Source organism: Melozone crissalis, unplaced genomic scaffold, assembly GCF_028551555.1.
Source record: "Melozone crissalis strain CALT ecotype California unplaced genomic scaffold, PUWL_Pcris_2 ptg000042l_1, whole genome shotgun sequence".
In the NCBI taxonomy this organism is placed as follows: Eukaryota; Metazoa; Chordata; class Aves; order Passeriformes; family Passerellidae; genus Melozone; species Melozone crissalis.
In genome coordinates, this window is record NW_026535820.1 from 64,193,694 (window position 1) to 64,220,299 (window position 26,606).

Genomic DNA, 26,606 nt, shown 5'->3' on the forward strand with positions numbered 1-26,606 from the left:
TGTCTGTTTTTATGGCTTTTAAGCAATGCTTGAGGTGGAAATGAGGCGAACAAGGCTGGAACTGGCCGAGAGAGAAGGTTGCCGCTTCCTGGTGCGTGGTTAACTCGCTGCAGCGTCAGTGATAGTGGGTCACCGTAAGAACTCTTGTACAAGTGGATGACTTAACGCTGCCTCAGAGTAGGGCTGTGTTTGCTCTGTGCCTTATCTTTTTGCCTGTAAATTCTAGCAGGTTTGCAAATCCTTGGCTGCCTAACGCAGCCAGCCAGGACATGAGCGAAGGTGTTTGCACCTTCCTAGCTCTCCCCAGTTGCCCACCTCTCTGGGAGAATGTCGGTGTCCAAATAGTTGTTATGAGCTTCCAGTTTTTAGAAGAAGGCAGTTTTTAGAGTTTCACACCAAGCTTTTCTGATAGGCATTCTAGCGATTAGACACCTGAGTGTCTACAGTGGAGGGGCCTAAGCGAATTAATGTCAAAGTCCTAGTGTGAGAAAAGTACCTAACTCCATTAGGCAATTTTGAAAGCATGAATTTAAACACAGACATAGGTGTGGCTTCATCTTGAGTAATGTAAGACAGCCCTCATCTTCTCTAAAGACCCTACAAGCTGCAGGTGTTCAGCATTCCTATTTAAAATATGTAAATAAAAAACGATGGTGCTCAATGCCTTGCAGGATCCGACCATTAATGATAGAAAGGAATAAAACTTGCTTACTGTGAAATAACTAGAGGAAAAGAAGGAGCTTTTTGACTGCTACAAAGGGAAATGTAATATGTGAAGGTGTGCTCACAACTCAAAAGGGTCCAATTTCTTGTCCTAGTTATACTTACCATGAGTGTGGATTTGTTGGAGCAGAACTGATGCAAACCTGCACTGGTCTATCTGATACTGGGCTTTGGCCCAGGATATTAAAATACCCTATTAAATGTGTCTTGATAGTCTGTACACTGGTCCTGGGTGCCTCTGTGAGTCACAGTCATAACAGTGACACCACGGCGCAGGTGTTACTTGCCTTTCATCTGCATCAGGACTGTCAAAATATCCTACATAGCTACATTATGTGATGCAGGATTTTATTTCTACTTGTCTCATTCATCCTGGTGAGGAAAACATCAGCATGTTATAAATGCTGACTATGGATGTGTGTTTGATGAATTTTGTAAATATGGAAGTTTTGGAGAATGAGCTTATTTCAGAAATTTTAGCTGGTGGTTTTTAGCCCACAAACCAAGGTCTCTGTCTTGTTCCTAGTTCTGGCTTTGAGGCTTTTATATTTGGTAGGCATATTTTCTACATGCTGCTTGTAACTTTAAGATACCTAAATATGTTTGGAAAGCTTTGGATTTTGCATCTTTTTATTTTGTGTACTATTGTACACAAACTATGAATTGTATGGCATTATTTTTCTTGGGCCTTTAAAAGTTGGCTTAAAAAAAAAAGCATAATAGTTCTAAAAGTGGCTATTCCTTGTCATGTGAATTAAGGAACTTGTTGCTTATAGCACTTGAGGCTGTCTTTTAATAATTTTTTTTAAACTGGATTCCAAAGGCTCATCTGAGCTTTGTGTTGCCTATTGAGTCTGGGCTGCAGATCTCCAGCAGACTGCAGTGTTTGAATTCACCCCAGTCATGCATTAGAATTTGAGCAAACTGCTGGGCTCACAGTACTTGTCCCTGTTATTTTGTTTGTTTACCTATTTATTTTTAATACAAGATCTAAGAGCGCTGATTCCGCAGTCAGCAGAGGCAAAGCCCACCTGGTGGGTGCAGAGCTGGGGCAGCCTGCCGAGCCCCCAGTCCCTGCCTGGAGTGTCTGGCTGCATGGTGCGTGGTAGGGACAGGCTGGGAGCGGTTCCCAGCTGTGCCATGTCACAGTGCCTTCCAGCTGTGTGCCAGAGCAGGAGCCTGTGGAAGGGTATGTGGAAGAAGAGCACAGCCAGTGTCCCAGCAGCAGTGTGGACATGGACATCACCTTCCTCTGGAGCTGGAAGAAGCAGTGAAGGGGCTGAAGCTGCCCTGAAGGCACTACTCTAGACCCTTTCTCTGAGCTAGTTTCTGAAACAGATAAGGTCTTGCCACAGCTGTACCATGTCAGGGGTTTTTTCCATGACGGGTAGGAGGGAGGGAAGTGGTGGTGGTGGTTGTGGGTGGTGCGGCCAAGTGGCAGGGCAGCAACAAAACAGAACTGATTTTGGAAGGAGGGAATTCTGATCCCCCTGGCAGATCTGCCCCTTGGTGTGACCAATGCAGTTGGATTTTGTCAAGTAGCACCTCTTTTGCTGTATTTCCTGCTTCCCTAGTTGTTTGAATAGAGCGTGAAGCTGCAGCACGTTTTGAATAATCCAGTGTTATTTGTGGCACACTGCAGTGTAATTTAATGACCCTTCCTGAGCAAGTGGCCAGTATCTGAGGGCAGACTAGAGAGCAAGTTCAAAAGGTGTTGTTGCTCATCATTCCCAACTGTTACCTGCTATGACATGCATCAGCTGGAGCTGCTGTGAAGCTGCCACAGCACATTAATTTTTCCTAAGTACCATTTGCCTTGGAGTCGTTGCCAGAGAGAAAGGTGAGCGTGGGATCACAGGTGGATGACACCAGAGAGGGCTGAGCTGATAAACAAGAGAAAGAGAATAGCTGGCTGTGCTGGTTACCAGCTTGGAGGCTCGTTTGCATTTGCAGAGCTCCCTGGTCACCTCCGGAATAGCAGCTGCAGTAATTAACACAGCCTTTCCATATCTTCCAAGGGAAGGTGCACAAGATGACTGCCAAGGGAACTTGCCTCCTGGGATAGAAAGTGACAGGTTTCCCATGTGGACTGGCTGTGGCTGCGGGGCATGTGGAGTTTCCCTCTGTCCTGCAGGAAAGTGATGCTGCTGCCATAATAAACCTCAGGGAAGGCTGATGCATTGCGAGCACAGCTTGGGGCTGGAGCTGGGTGCATTTCCAGACTTCTGAGAGGAACCTGTACACCAGCCTTACCCAGACTCAGAGTTCAGCAGTCATTGTCCCTGATACAAAGATTTTGCTCTCCTTTTCCAGTAAAGTAAGAGATACTGGTGTTAGGGCTTACGTGTCTGGTTCGTGTGTCCTGGTGACACAGAGCCTCCCTATATCAGGAAGAATAGAGGTGAGGATTCCTCATACCACCACAGCTCAGAGCACCAGGGGCATGTTGTCCTTGGTTGAGGGCTGCCCATTTCCCCCACGGGCAGCCCACCGATACCTCTGGGTGACAAAAAGAGTCACTTATGCATCCCTGGGACAAGGGAGCAGAGCTGAAGGAATGCCTTCAGCAGGCAGACAGCGAGACTAGGCAGAGATAATGCCACGTGGACCAGTTTTGAAATGCTGGTCCACAGGGATGCTGCTCTACAGGGATGGAGGCATGCAAAGGGCATGTTGTTCCTTGTGCTTGGTCAGGGAGCCCATTGGCACAAGGCTGTGATGTGATCTGTCACTTTCCAGGTTTTCCACACTGGCTGTGCAGCTCTGCTCTTGCTTTTATACTGTTAAATGGTTGGAGAGCTGGCCCAGAGCACGCTGCTGGCAGCGCTTGATGTGGCGTGTGCAATAACCAGCAATTTCAGTGGAATTTCAGCTGTCGCTGAGTAGTGAGACATCCATGTTTATCCTTCACCTGGTCTCTGCCAGTTGGGCTGGAGGATAAGTGGTCCCAGAAACCAGAGCAGATCAATAGATCCATCTTTTTCCAAAATCCTAGTTAACTGGAGCCAGTTGGAAACTTGCTGTAATGGAAATTTCGATTGTGTATAATTTTTTTAACAGAATGCAGTTGATTTTTTTCTTTGCTTTAGTCTGCCTCCACTTTTGTTTTTTTGTCCAGTTTTTTGTGTATTCCAACTTTTCAGTGAGGGAGTTACGCTCACTTATGTAAAAACACATCTCTTCAGCTGCATCTCTGAAGGCTGCAGTCTCCCAGAATCCTGAAGCAATGTTGTTTGACGACTCAATTTTTTTTGCTTTGAAGGTTCACCTAGGAACCATGTTTTCAAGACCAGCTCTGTCTGCATACATTCCCCATCCCAAGATATCTTGTCTTGTTCTGTTCAGTTGGTGGTGTTATCAAGGATGCTAGTCTGCAGCCTCTTGCCCAACATGGCACACCTCTGGGCTGTGCTGCTGAGGAGAGCTGTGCTTTTGTGTGTAGTGCCATGTCCCACCATTTCAGCTGGGTATGTTACTAAGTGAGTATATTTGTGCAGCACCTCATGTCATTCTTTGTTGTTTGTTTCTTCCAGAACACTATAATTATGCATCTTCAAATGTAAATGCTGGCTTGCCTCTAAATGTGGCACATTCCTCACTGTCAACTCCATGTCATGGCCTGCAGACATCAAATCCCGTCATTTCAGTTGTCCCATCGACAAACCATCCCTCTGGATATGGAGGACACATTGACAGTGGAGCCTCCGAGTACTACCTGCCGCCAAACATGAGACCCAATGGGGCTCCAGCGCTGGAGAGCCCCAGAATTGAGATCACGTCTTACATGGGATTGCATCACAACAACAACCAGTTTTTCCACGATGAGGTGGAGGAGGCCATCCCTAACGCCAAGCGCTCGCCTTCCACTGCCACTCTGAACTTGCCGAACATCGAGGCGTACAGAGACCCATCCTGCCTCAGTCCAGCGAGTAGCTTGTCTTCCAGAAGCTGCAACTCTGAAGCGTCTTCCTATGAGTCCAACTACTCATATCCATACACTTCACCTCAGACCTCTCCGTGGCAGTCCCCGTGTGTGTCTCCAAAGACCACCGACACAGAGGAGGGCTACCAGCGCAGCATGGTGGCCTGTACTTTGCTCAGTTCCCCGAGGCACTCTCCATCGGCATCTCCCAGAACGAGCATCACAGAGGAGAACTGGCTGGGAGCTCGCAACTCCAGGCCTCCGTCTCCCTGCAACAAAAGGAAGTACAGCCTAAATGGCCGGCAGACTTCCTATTCCCCCCACCACTCCCCCACTCCTTCTCCGCAAAACTCACCGCGGGTGAGCGTCACGGATGACACGTGGCTGGGGAACACAAACCAGTACACCAGCTCCGCCATCGTCGCTGCCATCAACGCCCTCACCACTGACAGCACCCTCGATATGAACGATGGGATTCCCATCAAATCGAGGAAGACCACCATTGATCACACCCCATCCATGACTCTCAAAACGGAGCCGGCTGGCGAGGATCATGGGACCGTATCGCCAACTGCTGATTTGTCACCAGAAGACTTCTCCAGCTTCCAGCACATCAGGAAAGGAAACTTCTGCGAGCAGTACTTGTCTGTGCCACAGCATCCTTATCAGTGGGCCAAACCAAAGCCTCTATCTCCAACATCCTACATGAGGTAAGGAACCCCGACTTAGAGGACAATCCCAGTAGTATCTTTATTGCATGCTTTTGTTTCCTCCTTTTCCTTCCTGTCTTGTTTGCTGCCAAATCTGCCCATCCACTCACTCCACTTAACTGTGTCTTGTGACACTGCCTCTGTTGTTGGTGTGGTGCCTTGAAGGGTAAAAGAGGCTGTTCAAGGAGCTGGCTATGCATAGGTTGTAACCAGTTATCCACTTTCCAGGGGATGAGCCCCAGGCTGGGAAGTCTGGAAATCAGACATTCAGAAGCTCAGGGAGCAGGACCATTTCGTGCCAACAAACCTGTGGCTTTACTTGAAGTTTATTATGTCTCAGTATTTTTATATTGCTGGACAAGCATATGATCTCATTATGGTGATTGTTGCAGGGTCTTTTACATTTATGCTTTGTGCACAGTGAATACAAGTTAATTAAGAAGATGGTTCTTTTGTGAATTATTTCAGCTTATCTGAAATTTTTTCAGCTCATCTGAAGGCTGTTTGTCAGTATTTTTCTGTCTCTACTGGACAGTGATTCTCTGGGTTTTTTTGTCTTCCCTGCTACTTCTGTTTAAAGAAGAAAAACTAATTTTTCAGCTGCTGGTGGTTCAATCTGTTCATCAAATTTATTTATCACAAAAGGGCTCTGGGTAGGAAACAGTACAGAATTGCTGAAATCTTAGTTACAGTCATTGCATTTTCCTTCTGTCGTAGATATAGACTTTATTTTGGAGTCTTCTGTAAGAGGCATGTGGTGCAGGAAAATAGTTCAGCTTTCCAAGGGCTTGTAGGCTGTTCCTAGTCCCTGATTCTGATGGTCACCCCCTTTCCTCCTCCTCCCCAAGCACACCTGGCTTCTTGCTCTTGACAGTGAAGCTGCCTTTCTCAAAATGAAAGCAATAAGTGTGTAGCTGAAGTGTTTTAGTTAGCAATGCATTTCCTGGTTTTCAGCCTTGTCAGTCTCACCTTTCTTCAGCCAGCACCTCTCTGCCTTGTGCTGTCTCCTGAAACTGAGGTGGAGTGGTCCATGGCTCTTAATGTTGCAGCACACTCCCCTTCCTCATCATTCTCATTCTCCTCTGCATTGCCAAGCTCCTTTCAAGACCCTGGCTCAAATCAGTGCTGGGAAACGCAGCAACCCCTTTGGGTCTGGCCACCCAGAGTTGGGCACTCATCTTTCAGAGCTGGGGTGGAGACTTCTAACACCAGGAAAATCCTTCAGAGCCTTCCCATTTACTTAGAAAAAGCCTTTTATGTTCCCCCAGTGCAGTGCCAAGTAGCCCATGTTCATCAGAGAGGCTGGCCCTCAGCTGTTGTGTCAGGGGCAGCTTTTTGTCGATGACTTCAAGGGCAGGAATAGGATAGTTTGCCCAAACAGGCTTTTATCTTTCCGTTGCAGCAAGCGGCCGTAGGCGCTGTGCCGCGCTCCATCAGGAGGCACCCGGCGTGCCTGTGTGCTAACACAAACAAGAAAGGTGAAGTGCACAGAACGAAGCCCCACTATGTTGTGTATTTAACATTTTTTCCACTGTTTTGGTCTTGTATAAAATATGTTTCCTGGTTTGCAATATGTTTCCATGTGATCTCATTAACTCGTGCTCTAGGGCAGTTGGAAGTTGCTGTTGAAATGTGATTTTTAAGTTATTTTACCAATCAGATACACTGACAGTGCTTCCTTCCACCAAAAATACCTCTCATTTTATGTATATGAAAGTACTGGGCAAGTGAGCACGGACGTCAACAGGATCACAGCCTACGCAACAGAAACTGTTATTTTAAATCTTTCCAAAAAAATTGGTTAAGAATTTGTCACAACAGAGCTGGATTTTTTTCCTGTTATGTTACACATCTGTTCTATTTCAAACGCGAGGACTGGAGGGGTGGATTCCAACAAACAACTCAGGCTCCAAAATCTACCCGGTCATAATGATTTTGAGATAACCAGATTTGATTACCTCCTCTGTCCCTTCCTGAATATGCGGTACAGTTTTCATCAAAAGCCAGCATGCCTTGGAAAATCACTGACGCCTTTCCCTCCCTCTCTTGCATTCCCATCTCTTTAGGAGCAGGAGGGAGCGGGCTCAGGCACACCATTGGCTGAGTGCTGTCTCCATTCCCAAGTTTTTATAGTGGGCATCAGTCTTAAAAGGAAACTGCTTTTTTCTGTTGTTACTAAAATTGATGATGTTTTTAATTTTTCATAATTAAAGTTCAGCCTGCTTTAGGCTTTTCAAATCCTGGAGCCGGGGAATAATAAGAGTATATAATGAGGCTATAATAATGTCTGCCTTAACAGAAATAGAGTCTTTATGTGTTTCATGAGCTGGGATGCTCAGCCCGTCCCCAGGCCGTGGGCTCTGTGGTGCAGATCTGGGCTCACACATCTCCTTTCGGACTACGATCATGTGACTGTTCCTGCACAGGACTCGAGGGTGCAGAGGATCACAGGGCAGGGTGGCAGGGTAGAGCCTGACCTCACAGCTGAGGCTTGAGCTGCACAGGTTAACCCAGGGCTGGCGGGGATTTGGCTGCAGTCCTTTGGTTGCAGCCCAGGGCCTTGCACCAAATCTTCGGATGAAGAAAATATTTAAAGACCAAGCAGACATTCCAGGGGAAGCACTGGAGCAAGCAGTGAGGTAACAATGGGAATCACACCTTTTCTAGACCAAAATAGTTATCTAAATATACCAGTCTGCCTCAAAAAGCCCTGGAGGTAAATCATCATGCAGAGTCAAGAGATGGTCTTTGTGAAGCTCTCTTTCAGTTTTATTTCCAACATATTTTTTTTATTTTAGTATTTGTGCATTGTGCTGTCTCATTCAAATGCAACTAGTCTGTAGTATCTCTCTTAGAGTTACTGTAGGAAATAATTTTAAGAGAAGCACTCTATTGGGCAGTTACTGTACAAGCAGAGGAGGCTCTGTATTTCTCAAATCCTTGCTGTGTCAGTGGTGTTCCTTCTATGCCATTTCTCCATCTCTCCTAAGTGCTGTGTAATGCAGGATGTCATGTGGGCAAAAATGCCAAAACCAAAATAGAAGTACAAGACTGAACTTCTGCCCTTGGCTATGGGGGCGCTGTTAGTGACTACTTCCAAACTGAAATCCCATTTTTTGTATTCTGCACCTGCTCATAAGCAGGTCCTAAATCACCCTATATCACAACAAAAAGTATAGTCACTCACCAAAGTGCCATGTTTCTGAGTATCTTGCACATTTTATGTGACTTCCTCTTCACCTGCTGTACTTGATTAAACACAAACTGAGATTTCTCAGAGGCAGTTTCTTACTCTTCGAAAAGTAGTGCATTGTATTTATATCACGTGTAATCAGTTTAATCCAAGGAGTGTGTTGGCCTTTAACACTTGAGCTTGCACTAAATGTAGTGTTTTTCAAGAGAAGGAGAAATGGTTGGGTTTGTTGGTTGGGTGTATGGCATATATGAAGTCTACCACACCCAAAGGAGATTGCAGGTATTACAGGTGACTTTTAAAAGCTCCCTATGGTGTTTACTTCCGCAGTTTATTGGTTTTTAACAGTCAAAAGCCACATTGTCTTTAGCTGCTGTCTCTTTTTCAACCTCAAAAATATGCATATATGTTTTCACCTCACAGGCACGTGGTTATGTAGTTTTACATATGGAGACTGCAGTCTGTGCCTAGAGAATGTATGGTTGGATACCTTTCTCCAAGTTGCAAAAAGCACATTTGACTTTTTTCTGCATCAGTGAGCTTTTTTTGGGTTTTTTGTGGATTTTTTGGATTCTGCTTTTGGGACTCTGACAGTATTAAACTCTAGCATGCAAAAGTTGAGGCCCCAAATTATACAAATGATGTATCAAACAAACTATGATTACAAACAATGACTTTAAAATGTTGCAGAAATTTTTCTTCTTTCTTTCAAAAGAAGAAAAATTCATTTGCAGACCTTTCAGACGCTTTTGATTTTGCAGGAGTTTTTTGTCTGTTTGGTTTTGGTTTTTGTTTTTTTAGAGGTGTTTTGTTTCAGACCATGAAGTAGAGGGCAACCCTACTTGGGAAAAGTTGAATTTCTAAGAAAAAGGTACCAGCAATCTTAAGATGAGATGAGACAGTCATAGATGCACTGCAGCGGATTTGCTGACCTGTGCATCCCTGGCGAACTTGCGTGTTTATGGCAGGCGAGAGGAAGTTCCTCAGACAAAGCAAAGGCAGGGCTGTCTGGGCAGGACTCAGTGAAGTGACGACTTGTGACTGTGTGGCAGTGACCATCTCCTGGGACTCATTAGTGTTAATTGAGGGGCTGGCACTGGGAAGTGGACAGGGAAGAGCCCAAAATGCCGCTAATCTTTTTTTTCTTTTCTGCTATATTCCTGCTGAATAGGAATGTTAGGATGCTTTCAATATGTTTGTTTTGCCCTCACATAGCAGTGACTTTTTATAAGATTTGGTTGTTGCACCATAAGGCTGAAGACTACTTGGAAGCCTGTCTCAGTAAACTGATATATTTTTGTTTGTTTGATTTAATCCTCCCCACGCTTTCTCCCGACTGTTTTTTAGTTCATTCAAACAACCCTGTGAGCATCTTATTAATGACCTTCCTTCACCAGCTCATTTTGACACCCTAGGATTCTAAATTCAGAATAAGCAGAAATGCGATGCCAGCCACTTGTTATCTCCATTCCTGCAGCAATAGTTTCTTGTCATTTCTCTAAGCCATCAAATGTGAAACTTCCCTTGCAAACCAATCTCTGAGTGTGAATTTTTAGGACAGAAGGGTGAGGTATTATGTGGGAGAATGACGACGACTCATGTTTTCAGACTTCAGCATGAGGAATTCCAGGGTGCCTCATGCACTGAAGAGAGGAGCTACTTGCTCCACATGCCAGCAAAATTCAGCCAAGTCTGGAGTGGGACACAGCATCTATTTTAACAGCCCACAGCCAGATTGCTCAATTGTCAGACAGGAAATTCAAAAAAAAAGACAGAGTAAAATCTGCCCGCGTTAAGTCATAGGTGAAATATAAAGCAGGTGTATTTTTCTGACCACAATCGAGTTGGTGGACACGTAGCCATCACCGTTGTTTTCTTACTCTTTCAAAATCACACACAAGGATCTTTCACAGGCATCCACTTCGATGTGAGACGAGTAATAAATAATAAATCATAACCATAATTGCATTTGGTGCAGAGTTGGAGCAGGTTCAAGCTAGCAGCTTGGTAAAAGTTTCAGCAGCCCTGTGATTTTTGTAGTTTGTGTTTTTGTTTCTGTAGGAAAACTCCTTGTCAGAAAAAACTAAGTTTAGCACAGGGCGTCCAGTCTCAGCTGTATTCCTTCTAGGTCACTCACTTTACTTTGGGTGCTGAAAGACACTGAGCATCTTCTCCTTCTAGGCAGTGGTTCATGCCACTCTCAGCTGTCTGGGGTAGGTGACTCTGTGCTGCAGTATTTGTCCAAGAACAGGGATAGTCCCAGGGTGAGACTGGCAGTTGTTCTTGTACCTTCTGCAGTTTGGAACAAAAATGTTTGTGAATCTCTTTTTCCAGTGGCCTTGGGCTAGTAGCTTAGAAAGTGTAATTATAATTTAATTCCCAAATGGATAGCAGCCATGTGAAAATGGAGCTTAAACACCTTTAAAAAGTTTAGCAGAAGTTTTTAGCTTTGTTTCCTCCCTGTATATATTCCAGTGGGCTGCTTAGTATCTGTCTTTTTTTTTTTTCTGTTTTTTTTTGTAACTTGATAAATCTTTCTGCTAAAGGCAGAAGTCAGCCAGACTGGATAATCTGTTTTTGATTTAATCATATTGTGTATCTGGTGTATGCAAAATAAATCACTATTCATCTGGTTTTTAATCTGATTTATGTAGGACAGAGTTATATTGAGGCAGTTTGCTGCAGCCTAGCACCAGGTTTTGTGAACCTGCCTTGAAGTAACCATACCTCATTGTAGCATTTAGGAGGACTACAGTGAGATTTATTAGGGCACAGAAAGAAATGGGACAGGTTTTCAGCTGGTGGAAAATGTCATCTGAGGAAAAAAGACTGATGTGTATTTGATAGGAAGACTGCATGAAGACCTTTAATTCCTCTTCTTGACTGCTGTGGTGGGGGTCTTCTATGTGACACTGGCTTGATGAGGTAGTTTGGACCTTTTCAAATTAATATTTGCAGCAACCAGATTTGATTTTACCACTACACCATTTGTTTGGTGGCTTTTTCCTTTAACCACGTTTAGCTGCAGAAAATTAAGTGCATGATGAAGATAACCTAACAGGAAATAGCTCTGACAGCCCCAGTCCATGACACGGCTAAATGCTTCACTTTGCTTCCTTTATCAGGAAATCTCCCATTAATTGTCAGTTTATAATTGGGAAGGTGGTGCTTTGGAATTTTGATTGTAGATTTGAGGCTAACAGCAAACCATATTTTTGTTTTCATACTTTATTTAAGAACGTGAATTTTGCGATTTAATTATACTAACATTTTCAGGTGCTGATTTAAAAAGGGGAGGTTGTGCGTTTCTTTGGTTCTTTTCTTTCAAAGAGATGTCATTAATTACAAAACTATGACTTCTATGTATCTTTAAAAAAACAACCCTCTTCACTTGAGGACTACATGCTGTCAGTCAGTGTTCTCCTTTTTAAGTGTTAAAAATTTCTAATCTGATAGATGTTGTATCCTCAGAAAAAAAAATCCATCAAGTGAGAATTTACTTAAAACCAGAAACATCTGTTTAAAAATGTGTGCTGATCATCACCAGGAGAGACACAGCTGTTTTGCTCTACTCTTTGTCATTTATCATTACTCAAATATGCTTCATCCAGATTTTTTTTTTTCAGACTAAAATATGTGTACCTAAAGTGCCAGGCAAAGAGCAGTGGCTACATACAATGGCCATCTGTCCGTAATTTTCTGCTGTCTCCTCATTCCTTGTATGAGTGTGTAGTAGCAGAAGAGATTCCCCTCACCTCCAGAATGAGCCCTGGTCATTTTGGGGGAAAGGCTTGCACAGGAGCTCAGAGGGTGCAACATCCTGCCTGTAGCTGAGGCCGGGGCTTCCATGTGTGCAGGGGCAGAAGGAAAATTCACTTTGTCCCTTGCAGGATCTTGCCAGTGGAGAGGCTGCCCCCCTGGCTTCTCCTGACTCCAGATGTTCATGGAAGCTCAGAACCTGCAGAGACAACTTTCTTTTAGATAAGCTTCCCCTTAGGGTGAGCCAGGACGATGGATACTTCCCTTTCTCTCTGTTATTGGGCTCCGTGTCCTGAAGGCTGGAGAACAGAATACCTTGGTGTTTGGAGCCTCCTGCAACTTGCCACTGAGCTGTGCTGGAATAGCAGGAGGTGCCCAGGGAGCAAAGGTGGTCCTGGTCCTCACCCGGGCTGGGACTTGGTGGCTCCAGCTGACCCCTGTAATGTGTACAGTGTGTGTCCATAGGCATGCAGATACATGGCTCAGACTTGTAAAACATGAAGAAGGATAATATAGGGAAATGTAGCACCGCCTGAAGTCTCAGCAGTGCTCAGCACACAGGCGGTAACAGACGTGAGTTCAATATGCTCGTGGTACAGGGCTGGGTAAGCACTCAAAAACCCAAAAGGCAAAGCACAAGAGTGCCTGTGCTAGTGGTAGAAGTCCTGTCCTGCAGTGGAGCCAGCAGGGCTGCTGAGAGCTGTAGTGCCTATGGAATATACCAGTGCACTGAGTGTGGATCCCTGGGATGGTAACATGGAGTATCCAGCCTCCAGCTGAACAAGTGTTTGCAGTATATGCATCCAGTGTGGAAGCTCTTGCACATCCCTTCCCCTTCAGGCAGCTCACAGGGAAAGATTTCACCTGTGATCCCTACTGCTCAGACTGCCCTTGCTCCTGGGCTGCAGCAGTTAGGCAAGGATCCAGTAAATCCCCAGTTCCCAGCCCCCTTGCAGGCTGGGGAGAGCTGGTGAGCCCTTACCTGCAGGCTGTGGTGGCACAAGTCCTCTCACAGTGCCAGGGATGCCTGGCCCATGGCACCTACAAAGGGCCACGATTTTCTGCTTGCTGGTTGTCTTCTCCAGGCTGATGGGAGAGGTAATAAAGTTTCACATGAAAGGGCAGGGAAGGGTGTTGCAGTTGGGCTGTTTAACTACTTGCCAAGACTTTTGAAAGACACTCAGTGAAGAAAATTCACCAAAGGAAAGAATATAGAGTGGACATGAAATTAGTGTTTTAATTGTAAAGTTTATTGCTTAAATGTTAAAGTTAGTAAGTCTGTCTCAGGGCTGCTGTTTCTACTGTCCTTGTTTCTTTTCTTTCAAAGCATCAACTTGGCATTTCTTAGAGGTCTCCCAGCTACTTTCAAGTGTGGTTTTATTCTGGAAGAGGGTTTCTAAGAATCTCATTCTCCCACCATTGAATGCTGTCAGGCTGCTTGATGGTAATAGGTGCTTGGTATTTTAGTATTTTAGTTAATTGTAGAGTCAGTGTTGAGCCAGAAGAGTGAGCTGCATGTTCTGCAGGCTTGCTCATCACCATCAATAGGATTCATAAGCAAGTTCTGACTTCAGAGTTTTGTCCTTTGCAGTGTATTAACCCAAAAGAGATCAGCTTTGCTTCGAGGCTCTCAGACATGCTTTGTGTTAGGAGTGAAGCAGGGAAATAGCTTTTCCTTCTTCTTTCCGCCCCCTGTAAACAGAGCAGATTTGTTGAAACCCTTTAGATTCATTAAATGCCAAACTAGTTTGGCATTCACTTTCACAGCAGAAATCGTCTTCCTAAAACTCCCCCGTGTCTTTCTGCCTTTTTATTTTGCTTTGAGAGTTAGTATATATAATATTTGTAATCTGTGTCTTAAAAATTTTCACTTTTGGATGCAAATCAGGTAGCATCTGGGCCAACAGATATGCTCAACCCATTAACCTTCCTAAAATAGCCAATACCTTCTAAATTACTTATGTCATGACATTGTCCTTATCAATTAAATTTTAACTGTAAGAGGGTGAAGGATGAACTGCGAGACTTGGTATCTAAAGTAATAGCGCTGGTTGCTTGTGGTTTGTGATAGTGTCCTTGATGTTAATTTTTAATCTGTTTTCCTTTCCATTGTAGCCCATCCCTGCCTGCTCTGGATTGGCAGCTGCCAGCTCACTCAGGACCTTACGAACTGCGCATCGAGGTGCAGCCGAAATCCCACCACCGAGCTCATTATGAGACAGAAGGCAGTCGAGGGGCTGTGAAAGCATCTGCAGGGGGGCACCCCATCGTGCAGGTACCAAACGTGTAACCAGCAGCACAGGTTGTTTATCTCAGTGCTCTGTGGTGACCGCTGTTTCTTCTCTAAAACCAAAAAGTAATGGGAGGTTTTTCCTGTCCTCAGAAATTCCTGCATGTGACCACTCCTTAGACTGCATTTTAAACTGGGTGGACCAAGCTTTTGGTGAAAACAATGCAAGAGCAATGTGAATACAGGGTGGATTGCTGCACTGTCTGTTTAGGGCTCAGCGAGTGTTCAGCTGTTCAGTGGTGACCATGGACCGACTTGTGCAGTCAGACTCCAGACTTTATACTGTTTATTCAGTTTATACTGAAATCAGCTGGGGACGTGCCTCAGTACATTTAGTCCTTAACTGGCAGTTGGATCTAATCAGATCTGTGAATGCATGCTGGAGTACAGAGCTGTAGCAGTGATGTAGAAGTATGTTGCTGATTTGGATGTTGCACTGAGTTCTGAGCAAAGGCTTTTAGAGTTTTTCTGTTCAGTTTTAAAACCCTTCCAGCTACTTTGGAAAGCATCTGAGATCTGAATCTAGTTTCATGAATTCCACCAAGCTCTTTAGTTACTCTGTATAAAGCATTTAATTTAATTACACTCTAAACTGACCCTTAATTTGTTTTTATGAGTAGTCTCATTCATTTTTAAAGGACTTTGCTCAGGAGTAGGAAGAACAAGATTTGGTTGTTTAAAACAAAAAAAGAAAAAAGTAGTGGGAGAGAGTGGGAGACGGTGCCTGTCCCTACCCAGCTGCTGCTTTCTCACCCAGCAGTTAAATTCCCAGCGCTGCCCATCAGGGCTGTGTCCCTGTGTGCAGCAGAGCCCAGGGTTTATCGCTGCCAGGATGCCACAGGACGCATGGATGCCAGGGCACTGCTGCCATGCTCGCACAGCTTGGGCTCGTGCCACAAGCCATGCTGTGGGAGCAGTGGCTTGTTGAAAGCCCCGATGGCTCGAGATGATGTACGGACCACACGTGCAGGGCTGTGCATGTTTGTTTATTTGCTGTAAGCCCCTGTTTGCAAACATGTCTGTGGAAGGAACGGTGGGAGGCTGGGATGACGCCGGGCAGAGAATGCTGCTGTGTAAATGTGTGCTGCTGCCACAGCTGGAAAAGGAAAGTGAGGGGAGCTGTAAGCAGCAAACACACTTAAGCTCTGCCAGAACTTGTCAGTGACATGGGATTATGGATGCTGTCTGCTGGAAGTTGAAAGGTTTTAGCAGAACATTTGTGAATGATATTAAAGAGGGGCATGTGGCAGACATGCTTGTTTACAATTAATGCCTTCTCTGTTTGTGGCTTGATGCAAGGAAATGCAAATAGGGAGGTATCAATTTGCAATGGCCAGCTTGGCGCTTAAAGTTTCTTACGTGCGTTTTGGAAAGACTGAATGTGATGCTAACATTTAATTGGACTAAATGTGTCCAGACATTTCCCCTCTTATCCCCTGTCCCGGTCTGTCAGGAGGGAGCATGCTGCTTCCAAACACAAACAAGTGTCAGAGGAGAGGAGAGGAGAGGAGAGGAGAGGAGAGGAGAGGAGAGGAGAGGAGAGGAGAGGAGAGGAGAGGAGAGATGAGATGAGATGAGATTACGGAAGGCCATGAAGGGAGGGCAGAGGAAGCAGACAGTCCCAGCCCTGTCAATTGGCTCTACTGGCTTAATAAGGATTAATGTATTTTTCAGTCCTTTTATTACAACCCAAACATCCGTTTCTCCAAAAAGAACAGAAACATAAAGAGATGCAGAAAAAGCTTTTCTGTGCTGATATTGCCATCATGGCCAATTATCTGTTTGAAGAAATGCATAAAAGCTCTGACTTAGACCAGAGTTGAGTAGATGGATGGATTAAAATTACTTCCAAAAAGAAAAGAAGTGTTTATAAATAATTTTTGTAAGACAAATAGTAAGTACTTATAAATAAAGAAGTACCTGAAAAACAAATGTATGCATAAATAAATGGATAAGAAGGAAATCTAGGGAGTATTTTCTGTTAAATTGGTGACTGGCGCAACCTGAAAAATGCATCTCTGAAACATCAACAGGTTTCCAGATGGTTTGCATCAGGTTTGATTCATCCCACTGGGTTACACAGAAAAGAGCCCAAGTTTTGAAGTTCAAACCCAGATGTAAGCTCAAACAGAATCTGAATGTCTTCAGGAGAGAGATTTTGGATCAAGCTTTTCTCTCTTTAATGTTTCTGGTGTTTTCTTTTCTGTTGACTCAGGGAAAACACTCATAAAGCTGCTTTGACCTCTTGTACTACCCTTTTCTGTTACATTTTTCCTATGCTGACCCTCACGTCTTTCTTATGTTGGTACTTTGGGGAAGCTTGCTTTCATTCTGCTGTTGTTAAAGCTCTTCTCCCTTTATCTTCAGCAAGAGGAGAATATGGATGAGGTCTCTCTCCTCTCTCAGTTTTTCTCTTTGTTTCAAACCCCCTCTTGTCGGCATCTTGCTTCCCAAAGTAGGAGATGTTCTCACATTAATACCTCCACAAATCTGTTGGGCATGCTAAGGCAGAGAAGAAGTAAATCCAAAAAACATCTCCTGTTCATGGCATGGTTCCCAAGCAAAATTGCCAGGAGGTTGCTTTCTCTGCAGCTGGAGCAGGTTTGTCTATCTTTCTCAGGCAACATTAGCTTCCTTGCTGCTGATCCATCTCTTCTTTTAAGAGGTGGAATGTCTGAGGATCAAAGATTTCTGAGCCAAGCGTGCTGGATGAGGAGAGCAGTAGCATAGGAGGGCAGGAGTCTCTCATGGGTATGACATGAAGCCCAAGCTTCAGAGCCAATTTTTTCCTTAGCTCCTCCAGTCTGGTGACTTTTGTGTGTAGCTGGAGAGGGCCCCACAAGTACAGCTGAGGAGCTGGCGCTGTGCTCAGTGCCACCGCTGTATGAGATTGCTTTTCTCTCCCAAACTGAGCACAGGGAGGGGCAGGCAGAGCTGAGCACGGCAGGCTGCCTCAGGAGCTCCTACTGACCCACGCAAAGGCAAGCCTGGTGCGTGCTGGGGGCTGCCTGTGGCAGCAGTTCTGTCTGCCGCTTGCTCCTTATCATCTCTGAATCATGTATGGGACTTGCTCACTGGAAGCTCCCGTGTGCCATCTCCCAGGCGTATTTCAGCCAGCAGGATTTCCTGTGGATTTCCTTCTGTGGAATGGCAGCACCTTCCCCGCTGCACTTAGGAATTATATGGTTTGGAGTGCTGCAAGTTGCCTGTGAAGGCTCATGAGCCTGGTGACACAATATTCCTCTCTTTCACATTTTGCTTTTGCCTGTTTGAGTGTTTGGCTGCCATGGCAGCTCCAAGCTATCACTGTTCCTGATTGCTAAACGTTTGGAGAGTGGGATTTTAGCTCGCCGGCGCGCCTGGCGAGCTAAAAATGCCGCAGAGGATTGGCAAGCAAGTGGTGCTGGGGAGCGGTGCTGGTGAGCTCACAGCTGGCACTGGCTTTCACCCCTTGGCTTGGGGAAGTATTTCGCGAGTTGCTGTTGCCTTTGGTGATTTTAGACTGGAGTACTCCCACCTCTGAGTCAGAACAGGGATGGTGCCCTGGCAGGCACCAGGCATTGGGAAGCTGCATATTGTGTCTGGTGACTGTTAAACCTGGGACCACTCTGAGGAGCGAAATCCTGTCTGTTACCATCCTGCTGGCACCTACTCCTTCTCAAGAGTTCGTGGCTCAGGTGAGGATTTTTTAAACAGAGCAAAATGAAGTGAATGGGTTAGTTAGCAAACCCACAGCATTACGTAGCTACAGACAGATTTTAAGTGAAATGAATTTAATTCAAGGGGTTTACATCCAGAACACCTTAAAAATGTCCTCCATTTGGACCTATCTCACAATTCTTCTTTTTGAGAGTAGTGGTGAGGAGTTGCACAAGATGGGATTTGCATTCCAGCCAGTGATGGCTGTGTTTCAGCTACAGGTAAGTAATGCAGCAGATAAAAGTTTGCACTCCCCAGGGAGGGATGGCACCAGATTGTAAATACATGGTCTGTAGATATTCTAATTAATAACTCATCTTTGAAATAAGTCAAGCACTTTGACTGCCTGAGATGGAATTTTTACAAGCAGGGTGTGGTGTATCTATGAGATAAAATCCAAATACTCAAGAATGTTTAATTAAAGGGCATGATGTACTCCCATAGGAGATTGTATTCCACAGTGAAAGAAAATATTCAAATGCACAGAGTAGTCTAGTAAGCACTTTTAAAAGCCATGACTATTATTAAACTTTTTGATACAAAATATGCCATGAATTCTCTTCCAGGTCACTCCTGACATAAAGTCAATAAATTGGTTAGAAAAAGGAAAGAAAATTAGTTGTACGGGTTTTCCTTTTCATCCAAGTAACCAGTACTATCCAGAATTTGTTTTCCTCTTGAAAAATCAAGTTATTATGGAATATACAGTGAATGCTGCCTTGCCTTTCACTGTACCTCTTAGAGTGAGAGGGTAGAGGTTGTGTTTGGCTTCTGTGCTCCAACACAAAATTTCATCTGAACCTGTGCCGAGCTGAATTGTCGGAACGCCCTCATTTTACAGGCAAAACTCAATGATTTGTCTGCTGATTTACATAGTCAAAATGTTGTTTGTTCTGGGAGATTTGCTCAAGAATCATCCGTGTCCTTTCTTGACAAGACCTCAGGTAGGCATTTCAGGTCTGATTTTCAAATGCCTTGAGGCATACACTGGGATTTTTAAATCCCTTTGTGACTATCAAGTGTCAGGCTCCCCTCTATGGCAATCACTGCCTAGGTATTTTTTGTACATCTCCACATCACCATAATTAGGCACCAACATGCCCCTGAGTGATCTGTGCATTTCAGCAACACATGGAGTGTCCTATTGTTTGCTTCCCATGGATCAGTTGGTTTTGTTGCTTTTGGTTAACAAGCACAAAGTCCCACAAAGCTGTGGTGCTGGCCACCACAGCTATCTGCCAGAGCCTACAGACCATCTTCAGACCTATGAGGAATGAATACCTTTTGCAAACCCCCTGGGGAATAGAAAGCCTTGTTGACAAAGCAGTGTAACTTCAGGGGCCATCATACTCTGATCAGCACCTCTCATACCCTGGCTTCACACACAGCCAACAGCACGAGGTCAGACAGTCCTGTGATAACCAGAAGGCTTGATGGGAACCAGAGAGAACTGGAGAGCTAAAGGAAAAGACTGGAGAGAGCTGTTCACCACTGATTATAGAAAGAGGATGAAGGTAGAAGGAAGCCAAGAGGAAGGCTCTTCCAGACAGAGCAGGCCAAGTTCTTTGCAGCACTGTTGTGGTGCTGCACAGTAAGAGTGAACCCCTGGCGAGTCCCATTATATGGGACCTGCAGTGCGTTCATAAGTGCTTTTCTTGGTAGGGATCCCCACTGCTACAATTTTGTTTTAAACAACAGAACTGCCACCATTGCTGAGTGAGTCAAGGGAATTATAAAGAAAAAACAGTCCCTTGTGGGTCCAGCTCATGGCAGTCTGACACCTGAGCAAGAGGAGAGGATGTGGAAAAAATAGTGTTAGCTGCTTCCCCCTTCCCTCTCTGAGTATATTGGGGCAGAGCAGAAGGCATATTCTCATTAGTAAGCAGTGATTCAACTCATCATGCTACGGTGGACTTCCTCTCTGTGCTGCTCTTAGCTTCTTTTTAGATTGCAGCATCACTGTTTTGTTCAGATGGAAATATAATCCTTCCTTATGGTGGGCATATAAAGACATTGGCAAGCACCTGTTAGCCACGTTGCAATTAATAGCACAAAGCCATGCAATCACACCACAAACCAGACAGGGAACCTACACTTTATAACCTTGTTTTAGGCAGCCGGTACTTCTTAAGACTAAATCTGAGCTGAATAGCTTTCTCACTTCTTGCATCTGTATAGTTAAAGCAAAACCTCAAACTAGCACACAGATAATCAAAACTGAAATGTAGAATGATTTGGCAGATATTTTAAGGCTGCTATTGCTTCTATAAATCCAGGAAATGGAAGAATGCCCATTGAAAGCTTTTCATCACAGTTGTTGGGTGGTTTTTTTTATTAGGAGAGTGTATTTTGGAAAGGAGAAAGTTTCTCATTTTGGGGGTTTACATGAAGTTGGTGCCACAAAGTAGTTCCACAAGCACAGCTGTATCACTAGCTTGTGGCCTCCCTGAGGAGGGATAAGTCCAGAAGGGAGCTGTCCTGGAAAGTGTGCTGCTGTCAGCTGGAGAAGATTTCATGACCCTGAAAATGCAACTTCAGTTCTGATTTATGAGCCGTCCTGGGGACAGGCCTCTGCTGTTTGGTGCAACGGTCCTTTACAAATGAGAAATGAAGTTTCCATCAGCCAGGGCTTGGGGGATGCACTCTGCTCTCTGTTAAAAATGATACCTCGCCCACGCTCGGCATGATGGACGCTGCAGTACACATCCCGGCTGTTGGGATGCTGAGATGTTCAGTCTGGCTTTCCAGCCTCAAGGCTTCAGCCCTAGGTTTGCCTTCCGTTTGGACTCAGTGGCTGCAGGCAAAGCAGAAGTTGCTTATGGCCTTGAGGGAGGAGAGGATGGAAAACCTTCACATTCCTCTGCTGGTGCTGTCTCCATCCCCTTGGGAAAGGGGGTGATGACACCAGCTCCCAGCTGTCCTTTTCATTGGCCTCTCCTGGTTTCCTTTCTTTCTTTGCAATAAGGGAGTCAGTGGCATTGCTGTCACTGTGTGGGCTGTCTTCTAGCTGGCCTCTGGGGGCAGTTGATATGGCAAAGACCTTCTGGATTAGAGGGGAAGCAGAGGAATCACCTTTACCTCCAGCACTGCCCACAGAGCCATCCTTTCTGCTTCCCTTGTCAGTCTGGTTTTGGTAACCAGCAGGACACGCACCCCGAGTCTCTGCAGCCAGTGTGATAGAAGTCTCTGCAAGGTCAAGAAAGGCAGAACATAACTGTAGTAGTCCTCTCTGATTCCTCTCTGATTTACTTTTCCTCAGGCCTTGTGCTGCATCCTTTTGACTCGATGAACTGTTTTCATTGTGTTCAGAGGGTTTTTCCTGCATGTGGTCTAAAAGGACAATTCATCATAATTTTGGAAGTGTACCTCTAAAATGAGTATTACTACTTTTCAGCAAGGAAGCAGGACTCATACTTGACTGGTAAAGTGTGATACCTTTTCCTGCCCATTCCATCCTTTTTGTCCTGTGCTTAATATTGCATCACTCCTGCTAAAAGTTGCAGATGCCACGTGTCTTGCGCTGTCACAGAATCAGAAGGCAGAGAGTACCAGTAGTGCTAGAAATAGCTACCCACTTTTCTAAGGAAAAATACAACCTGGGTAGACCTTTCACTTGCAGACCTCAAATAAAAAAAAATAAAAAATAAAACCAACAAAACCCCTAACTCAAACCAAATTACATTCAAAGCCATATTGAGGCACTCCTGAAGTCAGACAGCTTAGCCTGCCTTATTCAAGTACATGCTTAGGGCTTTGCTGACTCTTAGTTTAGCCATTTTTGAGAAAATAAGACTGGATGGGTGAGGTGTTGACAAGTGGATTTAAAATAGCTTTTCATGGCAGTTCAGGTGATATGTGAGGCTGTGGTCTGGGCATGAACCATAGTCATCACTTGACTTACTTTTGATGTAGTTGAGAAGACCTACACCAAAGTTACCAATCAGCAAATCTGCTCCAGACTTGCCAGATTATTGCACGTTAACGTGTACCCAAAATCTGAAATGAAACACAGTTACAATTAAAATGCAGCTTTACCAGAAGCCAGATGCTTCATTATGAGCTGAGCTTACCTACCTGCCAAATACTGCTAACCTGCATGAGGCAGGCGATTAATTTTTTACAAGTCTGCTTTGGGAACTAGACATCTGTCCTCTGTTCCTAAAAGTAATATCTCAGGGCAAACGATTTTTTTTTTCTTGGTACTCCAAATTACATAAAACATATATCATGAAAATTATATTGCCTGCATTCTATATCAAGATATACTGGAGGCCAGTTCATATTTCAGATCCCTTTCACACCAACCTAACTCCAATGGAATTTCTGGTTTTATACTTTCTAATTTTTATATGTAAGAAGAGTAAAAAATTATGTCTGTAACACACTTTGTGATCTGGAATATCAGTATATATGGTTATAATATAGATTTTCCATTTTAATTAGTCATTATTTCAACTAGCAGGCTGAATCAGTGGAAAATATGGTGTCCAATTACTCAGTTGCTCTCTCAAAGTACATTGCATCTTCCTTTATGAGCAGGGGTTTATAATTTCTTTCTTTGTGAAGAATAGCTTGAGATCTACTTTGATACATGCCATGAAAGGGAGATGATCCATTACAGCATCTGCTGTATACATACACAAATAAAATTTGTTGCATGCTGTCAGTGCAGTGAAATCAAATAAACTTTCGTCTCCCTCAACGTGTTTAAGAAATAATTTAGCAGAAGTTGCATATTTTCACTGAAACAGTTGAAACATGCTAGTGACCAGTTTACTTACACATGGTAAAAATAATATAGGTTGCAGACAGATTTGTAATGCACTTTTTAAACACCTGTTTTTAATGTTTCAATACCCAATAAAGCAGAGAAACTCCTGCTTTTGGTTTGCATGCAGACGTTATGCACACTGGGATTTAAAAGTCTGCTGCCTAGGTTTCAAATGCATTAAACAGCACTTGCAGGCACAGTGTGGGTACATTTTGGGGGAGTTACAGACTCTGGAGTCTCCCTCAATGAGTTTTGCTCTGTGGGACATTGATAACGTGGTGTTACAGCCAAATGTGAATCCTGGTGAAAACCCACAGTCTTCTTGAGAAAGAGAACACCTTCCTTGCCACTTGCAATCCTGCTTATTTAGAAATACTGCTGGTCCAGTTCTGTGTAATGAGAGGGGGAATAATTGTTCGAGAGGTGGAGCAAAGTGATTCTGTTACAGTGAAACCAAGTACTTAAATACGTCCTTAAACTTTCATAAAGTTGGATGATATGTTGAATATGTACTTAAGCTTTCTATCAAGCAAGAATACATTTTTTAACTGGCAATTATTGTGCACTGCATTGCTACTCAGGTTACTCGGCTGCAAAATCTGCTGTAAGGCATTTTTGCTGCCTTGCCATGGGTGTTATAAGAGATTGGGTGTCAGGTGTGAGTGTGTGGGGCTGTGAACTGCCCAAAAATAGCATGATAAAGGGGAGCAAGTTGCAGTAGCTGCATTCTGTTCTTGCAGGCCTCTGCTGCTTTTCAGGAGACCTACTAAGTTTTCCCTTTTAAAAATCTGATACTTTTTGGGCATCAGTTGCATCCCTGTATATTGCTACTTCCTTTTGATGGTTTTCAGATGAATGCTACTAATTGGATTCTTTTCCTCTGTCTTCAGTCTCTGTGATTTTGGGATCCCTCAGGGTGACTGCCTCTTGTTTTTGTTCTGCCACCATTGTGCCTGTCTACATCTAATGGCCATGAAGTCTCTGAAGCTTTTACTGGATGTCTTGATAGCAAGTCAGACGTGATGATTCTGGAGCCAAGCTCTCCATCACTGCACAAAATCTTCCCATTACTTTCCTCTGTCTTTGGGCAAGCTGTACTTTTCTTCATGTCATCTAAGAGTGCAATTTAGACTATTCAGTGAAGTCTACTCTATCTAGCTGCTTGCTGTCCCTGTGCCAGCATGAAAACAGCAGTATCAGCATGCATGTTCTGCGCAGGCCATGGATACCCACACTTGCTGTGCCTAATCAGCCGCACGTTCCTGTCCCCTCGGCTCTCTGGCATGGAAGGACAGTGGCTCGCCTGGGAAGCCCGCAGCACATCATCACTGCACAAACAGATTAATAACTAGAAGGGAGCGGGGTGGGAGAGAGATCATGTTTCATTTCTAGAGAGCTGTTCAGAGATGAGCCGTGCATGAATCCCCAGTGCAGCTCACACATAGAGGGTTAGTCCCAGCTTTTCATCCCCCTCTTAGTGTTTTCACCTGAGGCAGCTGCTTGGTTTAATGCTGCAGGAAGAGACACCTGAGCCTCAGATGGCTGCGACATGTCAGCATAAAGAGGCTTGAGCAGGGCTTGCAGGGTGCTGCTGGTGTTCACCAGCGGCTGGGACTAGCAGTGCCTGGGCTCTCCTGCACATCCCCACCGGGATGTAACACTTTGCTCCTGAGCATGGGCAGAGAAGGGATCAGAGTGCCTGGTTTGGATGAGACGCACCACTGCCAAGGCAAGCACTGATGCACAGGGCAGCAGGGCCCTGGATGCAGCCAGGGGGCAAGGAGATAGATATGGGGCAGAGGGATGGATGTGGGGCAAGGGAATGGATGTGGGGCAAGGGGATGGATGTGAGGCAAAGGGATGGATGTGGAGCAAGGGGATGGATGTGGAGCAAAGGGATGGATGTGGGGCAAAGGGATGGATGTGGGGCAAAGGGATGGATGTGGGGCAAGGGGATGGATGTGGGGCAAGGGGATGGATGTGGGGCAAGGGGATGGATGTGGAGCAAGGGGATGGATGTGGGGCAAGGGGATGGATGTGGAGCAAGGGGATGGATGCTGCGCGGGTGCTCCCAGCAGCGTTCCAGGGGCAGCAGGAAGCACCAGGGCTGGTGAGGGGCTGAGCTCCTGCTGCCAGCCCCCCTCCCTGCATATCCTGGCCTTACATCTTGTTGTTATGGAAATAATTTCAATATGTTTCACAGCTCTGAGTTGCCGTGTCTTGCATTGTTTGGATGGAAAGCTGCTTGACTGGTTTTGGAGGGTGGCTGTACATGCACAAATACTAGCTGATTTTTTGTGGTGGTGGAAAGTAGGAGATTCACAGCATGGTTTTAATTAGAACTGCTCATTTAGTCTTTCATTGCAGTGTGTTCTTTAGTTGAAAGATAATTTAATTTTCTTTGTTTTGGAAGATTTTCGTGCTTGTCTGTGTGAAATGTCTTTATTTACTGTGCCTCATTGTGCTTTGTGCATAGCTTTGATTATGAGGAGAGTCAAAAACAAAACTTCCCTGGGCTGCACTATTTTCTACCTGCTGTGGGTTTTAATATAGTTCCACTTGTATATATGTACCAAGTGTCTGCATTTCTAGGACAAAATCACCAGAGAAAATTGGCAAAGCATGAAGGGGTAGATTTAGCTATAAAACTCTTAGTGACTTGAACAGGAATAGCGTGTCTAAAAGTTGTGAAGTGCTGAAAAAGCGTTACTGATATGGGTCAGTTTGGTTTTTCATCTCTGAGAAGTCCACAGAAGATATCACTTGTTGAAAAAAGGCAAAAGCCACAAAAAATCCTGCCTTCTCTTGCAGCACTCCATATTAAGATCTTGTAACACCTCCTCTTCAGTGAAGAGTATTTAGTCTGGTTGTAACACAGTGCAGCATGGATCAGTCTTGTTTATATATACAAGAATATTTAGATAGTGTCTGTCATATGATATTTGTTTAGAAAGCTACAGAAAATATGCAAATCTCTCCCATAGGTGCAGGAACTCATAAATTGCTCATAAATTGCTCAGACTATGCAGTTACAAAAAGAAAGAATTCTAGATGGTATTTTTAATCAATCCTTAATAATCCTGAAATAATTTTCTAAGTGGGTTTCAAATTAATTTTCAACCACCTCTTTTGCAGTGATAATGTTTTCATTATGTGAGCCTTATGTGCTGTAGCTCTTAATCTGGAGTGATATAGTATTCTTCAATATGGACTCAAATCTTGTTACTGAATGTGGGTTATAGAGTGTTACTGACCACAAACTGGCATACAGTTGTAGACTTGTACACAAACTACACCCACAGCTGCAAACTTCAGTTTCCAGGGACAAACAAATTTAGACCACAACTTGCAGGCACATGTGCTAGCATCTAGGTACACAAGTAATCTCAAGCACGTGTCCTGAATACATCAAAGCCTCATTTTCTAATCCCTCACAGTTTTCAGGAAAACCTTAAAATATGCGAACTGGAACAGCCCCACTGCTGGCTGCAGGAGCCTCAGTTGAGAAAGAAGCAGGTTGGAGAGGCTTTGCAAAGAAC

The 26,606-nt window shown here is 44.5% G+C and overlaps 1 protein-coding gene across 1 annotated transcript in view; it reads left to right on the forward strand.

The window, feature by feature from the left end:
* The window catches only part of NFATC1 (nuclear factor of activated T cells 1), a 110,087-nt gene that overhangs the window by 4,685 nt on the left and 78,796 nt on the right, over window positions 1-26,606 (forward strand). Inside the window, exons 2-3 of the mRNA XM_054284833.1 lie at window positions 4,257-5,355; window positions 14,423-14,582. Coding sequence (XP_054140808.1) covers window positions 4,257-5,355; window positions 14,423-14,582 — 1,259 coding nt within the window. The remainder of the gene's footprint in view (window positions 1-4,256; window positions 5,356-14,422; window positions 14,583-26,606) is intronic.